Consider the following 9,938-nt stretch of genomic DNA (forward strand, 5'->3'; position numbering starts at 1 on the left):
TTCAACTACAACATAAAAAAACACATTAAACCAGGACCTGGACACACACACACACACACACACACACACACACACACACACACACACACACACACACACACCAGACTGAAACCAAACGTCCGTCAAATCTTAATGAGCCGAGGACTGTTGTTGACACACAGCGTCAAGGCAACAAGGAAGAGAGAGAGAAAGAGAGAGAGAGTGAGAGTGAGACTGTGTGTGTGTGTGTGTGTGTGTGTGTGTGTGTGTGTGTGTGTGTGTGTGTGTGTGTGTGTGGCAGCGTGACGTCGACAGTTACAACACATCAGTATTTGGGTTTTTTTCACTGAATCATTTGGTCTAAAATATGAAGACGCACTGATCCTGTATCAGCGTTTTCACATTACAGCAGAAAATCAAAAGGTTTTTTCAGCAGCACGTTCTGCACTGGACAGGACATGAGGTGCCCCTCCCGTACTGAGCAGAACCACAGTGTTCGCAGCAGAAAGCGACGCATCAGAGACTCAGACTGTGTTTTTGCAGCGAGAGTCAAAGTCCTCCAGCCTGACTTCTCAAACGCTGGCTGCATAATAATGTATTAATGCATCTCAATAGCATCTTTCTAAGAGATGATCCCTGCATGATAAACTCTCCTTTCAATCTCCGAACCTTCAGTTTAGTGAAAATCAGAACAACAAAGAGCAAGAAGCTTCTAATGAAGTGGATGTAGTCTGAGTCACTGCTGAATATTAAACTGTAACAGATACGTTTATACGAGAGCGACTGACACAAAAATCACACCGAGCTACAGCTACTGCTCAAAAACACAGCCTTGAGGCAGTGTGTGTGTGTGTGTGTGTGTGTGTGTGTGTGTGTGTGTGTGTGTTAGAGAGAGAATGAGGTCACACAGTCTGATTAAGGTCACAACTGAAAGCTACAGATCCAGTTGGGCCTGTTCTTAGTGTTGTCACCTGGTTCCTTGCACACACACACACACACACACACACACACACACACACACACACACACACACACACACACACACACACACAGAAGTGGAACAGCAGCAGGTAAATTCACATCAGGTAGTTATACATTTGGAGAGAAACTGTGCGGCGGCTCAGCGGTTGGTACTTTCAGTAATGTTGACGTTCCTGTCTCTGAAAACCTCCCGGCTCCGTCTAATTACTGCTGTTAACCACTTGTTTTCTTCTTCTACTGCTTCATCTGACCGTGGGGCTTAAACGTGCAGTAACAGAGTCAGCAGACACAACAACACTGTTGTGTCTTCATCTTTGAAGTTGTGTTCGCAGACAGTTGCTTCTTCACACATCCAGCAGATGCAGAGCAACATTATCATTCATGAGGATTCATGTTTGTGTGTACCTAATGATGTAAATCCACTGTTCCCTCTCTTTTAGCTCTGGCTTTGGTCTCCACCAGCTCCTGAGGGAAACATCTGTCTGTAGCTGCTAAATGCTCCACTGCTGCTCTCTGACTGTCAGAGGCTCGTTACAGCTGTTTCTCTGCTGGAAATAAAACAATGAGAACGATGTGAGTGAAAAAAACTTTAAATCTGGGGCCAGATTCTTTATTGTCTATGAGTTCATTTCTTAAGACTGATCCAGTTTCACTTTTGATTCACTGCTGTTGTAAAATCATCAGACATAGCTGCTTTAAAGCGATAAAGACGTCCCGGCAGCAGTGTATTCATTATACAGCACCAATCTTTTAGTCCCTTTCAGCTCATAATTTTGCTTTCACGTCACATTTACTGTACAGTTCTCAGCTCTGATAAACCCTCCGTCCGGCACCTGGAGATCGAACCAGAGCTCATCGTCAGGTGGACACAAACACAGGTCCAGTGAGGAGGATGTTGCTCCGTCTGGCTGGTTGTGTAAATACACGACTGTTTAATATCATGAGTCAGAATTTAAAGTGATTTCAGTGTTGTGTTCACGTTCTGTTGTGCTGCCTCAAAAACCAGCTCAATGAATACTGCTTAAAGAATCTGGGGCCACCCTGCTGGCCCTGCTGATGCCAACTATCAACCAATTATTAAATTATCAAAAGAATCTAAATGTTCTGATTAACTGACAAATCTTCTCTGCCCAGGTCAAATCCATAAACAGGCTGAAACCTCTCTCCAACACACCTGTCTGCACAAGCCGACGGCCAACACCCTCTTTATATAACACACGTGTACACACACACACATACAATCTGATTTTACACTCAAAAGTCAACATGTGAAGGAGCTGGTGTAAAAGGACGTCGTAAATCTGACCCTGATTCTTCTTCTACTAAAAAAGCCGCTCGACAGCAGGAAACTGAAGCTGCACCGAGGACGACAGAAGTCGACTAAAAACCAAAAGCATCGTCTGGTTAAACACCAGCTCCTGTGACATGAGGGAGAAACAGGTTTCAGACAGACACACAACAAGATCACAGATCAAGTCCACCCGCAGCTAGAACAGAACAGAATAGAATAGAAAGCTTTATTGTCATTATACTGGTGATATAATGAAACTGCAGGTGCTTTAAAAACAGATAAACATGAGAACCAGGATGAACATGACACACACAACCCGACAGTTACATCAGGAACAGACCACAGCTGGTGGATATGAAGCAGGGTGGAGTCCACACACACACACACACACACACACACACACACACACACACCCCTGTGAACCATGGCAGCGTGGGAAGTTAACGGCTCCAGATGAAAACTCAGATAATTCAGTCATGAAGAGACTCAGATCAAATCGTAAACATGATTTTACACTGATGAGTTTCACAGGTGTATATGGGGGGCCCACAACACAGCTAAACATTAACACACACACACACACAAAATTGAAAAGGAGACGTTAAGTTACACGACTTTGTCTGACAGCAGCAAACCCCCCCCCCGGTTACTCTTCCTGTCGTCCAGGTGAGGTATCTGACAAAGTAACGTTACCTGTGGACGCTGGATCCCGTCCAACATGTCCAGACTCCAGTCTCACTGTTCTGACCAACTGTGGTCATGTGAGCTGGTTTTACCTGTTTACACCACCAGCACAGGAGGCTGTGGAGCTCCAGCAGAGCTCTCAGTGGTTTGGTTCGGGTCCTGAAGCCGGTGTCAGGCTAAACAACAGGACAGAGACCCCCTGAGAGGAAGGGTCTCGACCCACTTCCACCCAGAATCTGGTGCACAAACATGTCAACAGATCTCAACTCAGCTCTTTAAACAACGACCTGTGTCAGTGTTTTCTGACCTGAGTGGTTCATCATTCATTCATTCTCCAGCTCTGAAAGCTAAAACATGACCAGCTCTGCCCCAGAGTGAGTGAGAGTGTGTGTGTGTGTGTGTGTGTGTGTGTGTGTGTGTGTGTGTGTGTGTGTGTGTGTGTGTGTGTGTGTGTGTGTGTGTCCCACCCATCTAGTCATTTCCCCTCTTCGATGGAAAATCAAACCTCCACAGTTTTACATCACTGAACACGGTCCGACCAAACACCAACCACTGACTCAGTGACTCAGGTTCACACTCGGGCTGGTTTAGTTCTTTTGTTTTTAATCCTGTGAATCTAGTGAATCTGATGAAGCATTAAAGCTTCAGTTGACTCCAGAGCAGAGGTCCTGGTACACCTCGACACAGTGGTCTGAATTTCAGTCTGAGACTCTCACAGTAACAGCCTCCTGAGCCGAGCTCAGCTGTGGAAACACACGGATTTAGACTCTCAGGGGACGCTCAGGGTCTGTCCCTATACCCACACTTGTGGTGTGTGCGAGGAGCGACGTGCCCACACGTGTGACGCGTTTCCTTTAACTGCCACAGTGTCCAAGTGCCCGTTGAGACCACAGGCTTGTGGGAGTTTATCAGAGCTCACACTGTTAATAAAGACATCCTGTCAAACACTGGACAAGCTCTGATCTGTTGGAGCAAACAAGTCCAATCAACCAACGGCATTAAAGTAAGAGTCAGTAAACACACATTCAGCTGGTGAGAGGCTCTAAACTATTAATAAAGATGTTAAATTATCTAGAAGCTCACAAGACTTTTATATGAAAAAGTCACAACATTTTCACAATATGAACAAAGTTCATGGGAAACGCTGAGAGCCACATGTGGTTTTCAGACTTTTCACATTAAATTCTTCCCAAAATATTTAATAAAATTTATTTATCATTTATCTTGACAGTGGAAGATATGTGATATTATTCTTATCAGTCAATAAAAACAGAGTTAATATTTGGTGATAAGCTTCTGCCATAATTAAATAACACAACTCATGTTGAATCCAGCTTCAGCTTCATCATCCTCTTAACATCAGCCTGAAGAGTCTGACTCTGTTCATCAGACTCCGGGAATGAGGTCGACTGTCCTGAACCAGACTCTGCTCTGTGACCTTTATTAACCCCGTCCTGACTCATTCTGCTCCTCACCTGGAGGCTGCAGCTGCACAGGTAAAAAAATTATAATATAAATATTAATTCTACTTTATCTTCCAGTGAAGCTCAACTAAATAAATCCCTGATGTTTTTCATGCATAATATTCTTAACGTGACCTGAAAACAAACTTGTTGTTGCACTGATACAGGTCACAGGTCACAGGTCACAGGTCACAGGTCACAGTGAACAACGACCACAACGTTCAGCCCTTTGTCTTGAGGATCCTCCTAAAATATACGTCATCTTTTCTCTTCCAGTGCCGTTAGAGTCAGAGACAGAGAGGCAGCAGAGACAGCCCTGTGTGAGGCGCAGGAGGCCGTGGTGAATTGTGGGATACGCTCTGAACACCACCTTGAAGTGCACATCAAGTGTGTGTCTGGCTTTTTTCTGACGCTGGACGCACTGGTCCCGTACCTCAGTGTCATGTTGTATTCTGACTTTGAGCTGAACGAGTCTGACTGCGAGGATGTGTCGGACAGACGCCGTGAACAGGCCGACGCCGCCCACACGCAGTTTGCCAGGAAACAAGAATCCTGAGCTCTGAGGTATTCACCGCTCCACAAACACACACACCTGGTCCTGTCCCCGGGTCTAACCACAGATATGAGATGAGGTCACTACTGCAGGCCTGAGATGGTTCTTACAAAAACGACAGAGTGTGTGTGTGTGTGTGTGTGTGTGTGTGTGTGTGTGTGTGTGTGTGTGTGTGTGTGTGTGTGTGGACGGAGCAGCTGAACTCTGCTCCTCCTGTAGCTTCAGCTCACCTCCAGCTGAGTGACGCGGTCTGAGCCCCAACCGCCAGAGACTAACAGATGTCTGAGTACGTCTCTACAACAGTACGACAATAACACTACAGGGAATAACGACAAAACAAAAGGGTTTGTCGGCAGAAAAGATGGATGTAGTTTGTCATGCTCGGACTGCTGGACTTTGTTTGCTCTTAATCACCAGCTGACGCAGTTTTTACCACAGGCTGGACGCTGTCGGGCTCGGGGCTTGAAATTTTCAATACCAGTGACTAAATTATTATCTTGATACAGAATTTAGTTTAGTATTAAAACTAAACTTCCATAAAGGTTGAAATTGTATTGCATTATACTGAGAGGTGTTACTATTACGCTGTTCACCCCATTTATATCAATGAGTTCAGGCTAAATAATAGAAACACCTCTGTGTATAGTGCAACAGCAGCACAAACTACATCCTCCAACAGCTGAACCGACACCTCGACAAAACTAACATTAAGACCTTCACAAAGGTGGGATCTACTGCTGTATTAGCCCGCATTACTTTTGGCTAGGTGTACCTAATAAACCGGCTCCTGAGTATACATATGATGTAAATTGATGATTTAGTTCTTTGAACCACTTCTGTCATATTTGACCTCTTCGCTGTGCAACACTACTTTTTAATCTTTTTCCACCAGCCTGGAACAGATCTCTAACATGATGTCTTATTTCTGAGACCAACACAAATCACAAAAAAAAAAAACCAGCTCTAAAACAATGAAAAATCTGGGTCTGTATGATGTCATTTATTGTCAATATTAAGCAAAGAAACTGCAATATGTCAGTGTCTGTCAGGGCCTGGGTGGAGGCCAAACAGCATTAATTAAAATCAGCTGTGTGGTAATCATGTTGGGGACAACAAGCAGCTTGTTAAAGAGAAAACAGCTTTATGAAGCAGAATCACTGAGCAGCAGATGGAGGCTGATCATCGCTCGCATACAGCTGACAAACCACATTAACAGCACTTGGCTCCGACTTTGTGAATGTGTGTGTGTGTGTGTGTGTGTGTGTGTGTGTGTGTGTGTGTGTGTGTGTGTGTGTAAGGGGTGGGGATGGGGGGATGGGGGGTTAAATATTTTCATGCTGCACCCAAACTGAGGAGACTTGGCCTCTCCACATGAAGCCAGGTTCATTAACACAGGTGTGTCCTCTCTCACTGGGAGCCTGCTCATTAAAACACACACTGCAGGCGTCATGTTGAGACTCTGACCCACAACATGCCAAACTCCATTCAGAAATCTGCCAGTTTAATGCGGCTGCTCACAACATGATCTCCTGTAGATTATCAATAATTACCACAGGACCCAAAGTTGGTTGAGGATATGGAGAATTGATTAACTTCAGGAGTATCAGAGGTGGTTTGGCTCCAGTTACAGTTATTCCCATAAATGTTACAACAAGGTGTGGGCAGCAACCTCATGATTTACATGTAAAATAAAAAGATTCTGTCCAACACTGGCTTCATTCAGGATTATATGAACGCTGATGTAAAGATAGCCATGTTTCAGCTCCACAGATATATAACGGAATGACTTACAATGATTGTACTGTCGCTGCTGAGCAAAGCCACATTAAATTGAGGGATTCTTAAACGCGGTTTGGCACGAAGTCCCTGTCACACCGAGGTGCGGCCATGGAGCAGCACGGACTCAAAGGAGAAAACTGTCGTTGAAACGTTCACTTCAGTCACGTTTCTTCTCCTTGGCCAGAGTCTCCCACCAACAGGTTAATTTTACATTACTGTACAAACCAGGGAACTTCCACACAAATGAAAGGACAAAGGTACAAACTGAACTTTGGTCTCAAGGTGAATAAACACACATGATAAAACACAAGTTGAGGATTTAAAAAGCGACTTGAGCCGCTCTTTGCTTTAAAACTCATTTCGATAAAAATCAACTTTTAAAAGTGGTTTTCCTCCCTTTCCTTGACTCCTGGTGCCTGGCGGCCGCACAGGCTGAGCAACTTACAAAACCTCAGATTTTATAGGAAATGTTTGTTGCTTTGTGTATTACATGTCTGCCGAACTGAAGAGCATTTCCGCCTGATTTAGCAGATATAATGTACAATTCTGCAGGATATAAGTAAACGTGTGGAAAAGCAACTGGACTTTAAATTGGTACATTTTTGATGAGAGTCCGTTCTCCATAACAGAGAACAGAGCGTTGGAGCCACACACTGGAAGAACCAGGGGGGGACTTTATTTATTTCAGTAATATCAGGGCCCCCCCATGTGCAGGCCCTTCATTAACAGGTAAACTACCTTTGGGGCCACATGTTGGGGTGTTGTGGAGCCACTCTCCCGCCTCCAGGTGGATGGACGGACTCACCTATGGACACCAGCTTGATGTTCTCCTTGTCCAGGAACTCCAGCGCCACCGACACGTTCTCCAGCTTCATCTGCCTGAAGTTGGGCCTCGGGTGGTACTTCCTGAACATCTTCTTGTGGCTCAGGACCTCCAGCAGCGCGATGAGCCGCAGCCCGTCCCCCAGGTCCAGCTGCAGGTCCGCGATCCGCTTGTTGACGCACTTCAGGTGCTCGTTGATCCAGCGGGTGAAGGTGTTCTGCTGGATCTTCTTCCACGGAGCGTCCTCCGCCAGGTCCTTCTCTGTGGCCGGCATCTTCACGGCTCCTCTCGTTCGTGTCTCCCCGGTGTCTCCCCGGTGTCTCCTCGGTGTCTCCCCGGTGTCTCCCCGGTGTGTCCCCGGTGTGTCCTCGGTGTGTCCCCGGTGTGTCCCCGGTGTGTCCTCGGTGTCTCCTCGGTGTGTCCTCGGTGTCTCCTCGGAGCTCTGAAGTTTCTCTGGAGCGCACCGAGGCTGCTGCTGCTGCTGCTGCGTTCAAGTGCTGCTCTGAAAACTCGGACTGCTCAGGCTCCTCTTCTCATCCCGGCGCTGTGCGACCGCCCCCCCGGGATCAAACTACTTCTCATCTTACCGTGTTTGTGGAGAGAAACAAAGAAAGTCAATAAATCCTCCGCACAGAGACCGAGTTATTAAGAACTGAATCACTGGTACATAAGAAAAACACAATTCAATACAACAAAAATACAGTAAAATCAAAATAGGTTCTTTTACATGCAGAACAAATCATTTGAATTCTTGTGTAAAGTTCTTTTGAAAATGAACCAAAGATTTTGAAAATGATCTGAACCTTTATTTTAAATCTTATGAAGACGGTTTTGTGTTTTATCAATAACTTTGGTTCCGATACTTAGAATTTACCTGCAATTTAGTTTAAATGAACCATATATTTACTGTATATTTAAAATAGTTTTTGAAATATTTGTTGGTTATTGAGAAAAAAAAGGATAAAATGAGGAAAACAGAGAAAAGAGAAAGATCACAAAACTAAACAAAAATTCAAAGAAAGAAAGGAGAGAGAGAAAAGACAAAAATAAATATTCATATATAACAAATCCCGAACCTGTGCCTCAGCACAGCAGCGTTTCTCCACCAGATTTCCAGGAAGGCTTCAGCTGTCGCTGGAGTCTGAACTGTGTTATATATTTATTTCCATGAGCAGCTCAGGCAGCTCCACGTTTTCCAGTCAGATCAATTCTAATTTCAGAGAAGTTTCCACTGAACTAAAATAATGTTTCATCTTGTTGCACAGGATAATTGTCTGTTTGTGTTTCCAGGTTTAGCTTCTGATTGAAAAAAGTAGTTTTGTGTACTTTGTATATTTGTTTTTTTGAATAAAAATGCCATTTCTCATTTTTATATATTACCAATGATGAACCGAGGTCACTTTGTCAAAGATCGTCTATGAACAAAACAAACATGTTCCTCCAGGTTCAACTTTGTTTCTGTTTGTTTCATGTTTCCATCCAGCTGTGGCTCGTGCTGATCCAGCTGTGGCTCGTGCTGATCCAGCTGTGTTCGTGAGAAAATGATTTTTCACCAGAAAAAAAGTTATAGTCAGGGAGGGAAAACATTTACAGTATAATCAGAATCCAGCTCATTAAAAATGAGGATATAGGACTTTATAAATACAATAAAGGCTTCTATAACAAAGACATTAACGTTACGTATTTATATTTATTTTTTATTTTCTCTTCAGTTTCCTGAGGAAACCGTCTCATAAACATGACGTCATGCTTCAGCTGGATGATTGACGTGTTGTCGTGTGAAGACATTCAGCTGACACACACACACACACACACACACACACACTCTCACACACACACACACACACACACACTCTCACACACACACACACACACACACACACACACACACACACTCTCACAGGTCCAAGCCTGTGTTTAATGGCGCAGTCTTCACTTCACATCATCTTGTGTATGTTTTACATCAGACATGTCTCCATGTAACTTTTACTTACCAAGTACTTTTACTCAGGTTTTGAGGTACTTGTACTTTGAGTATTCCCATTTCTACTCCACTATTACAGACAAATGCTGTAATTCTTAATTTTCTTTAAGAAGTTACTACATTAATGTGACAGGTGCAGTTACCAGTTTTCTTTTGCATTAAGATTTTTAAAATGTTATGTACATTTTGTCCAGGAATGAATATTTGTACTGTAAAATTTATCCAAACCAGATTCCACTTGTTTCTATTACACATTTTAACATATGTACACGTCACTCATCTTATACCTTATTCACGTCTCTTATTTTGAAAAACTGACGCCTGCACTATAACAGATGACTTGGTGACTTCAGCTGAGTAACAACAGAAATGTGCAGCTGAATGAAGACGCTGGAAGCTGG

At 44.0% G+C, this 9,938-nt stretch overlaps 1 protein-coding gene across 2 annotated transcripts in view; it reads right to left on the bottom strand.

The window, feature by feature from the left end:
* The window catches only part of flnbl (filamin B, like), a 69,582-nt gene extending 61,510 nt beyond the window's left edge, over nucleotides 1–8,072 (bottom strand). The window contains exon 1 of one of the 2 annotated variants that reach the window (XM_071494555.1): nucleotides 7,536–8,072. In XM_071494555.1, the coding sequence (XP_071350656.1) occupies nucleotides 7,536–7,827 (292 nt within the window). In that variant the 5' untranslated portion in view covers nucleotides 7,828–8,072. The remainder of the gene's footprint in view (nucleotides 1–7,535) is intronic. The other variant, XM_071494558.1, reaches the window with a different exon arrangement.
* Between the last annotated feature and the right edge of the window lie 1,866 nt (nucleotides 8,073–9,938).

Source organism: Trachinotus anak, unplaced genomic scaffold (assembly GCF_046630095.1).
Source record: "Trachinotus anak isolate AG129_WGS33_773 ecotype Australia unplaced genomic scaffold, CSIRO_AGI_Tana_v1 ptg000013l, whole genome shotgun sequence".
NCBI classification, from domain to species: domain Eukaryota; kingdom Metazoa; phylum Chordata; class Actinopteri; order Carangiformes; family Carangidae; genus Trachinotus; species Trachinotus anak.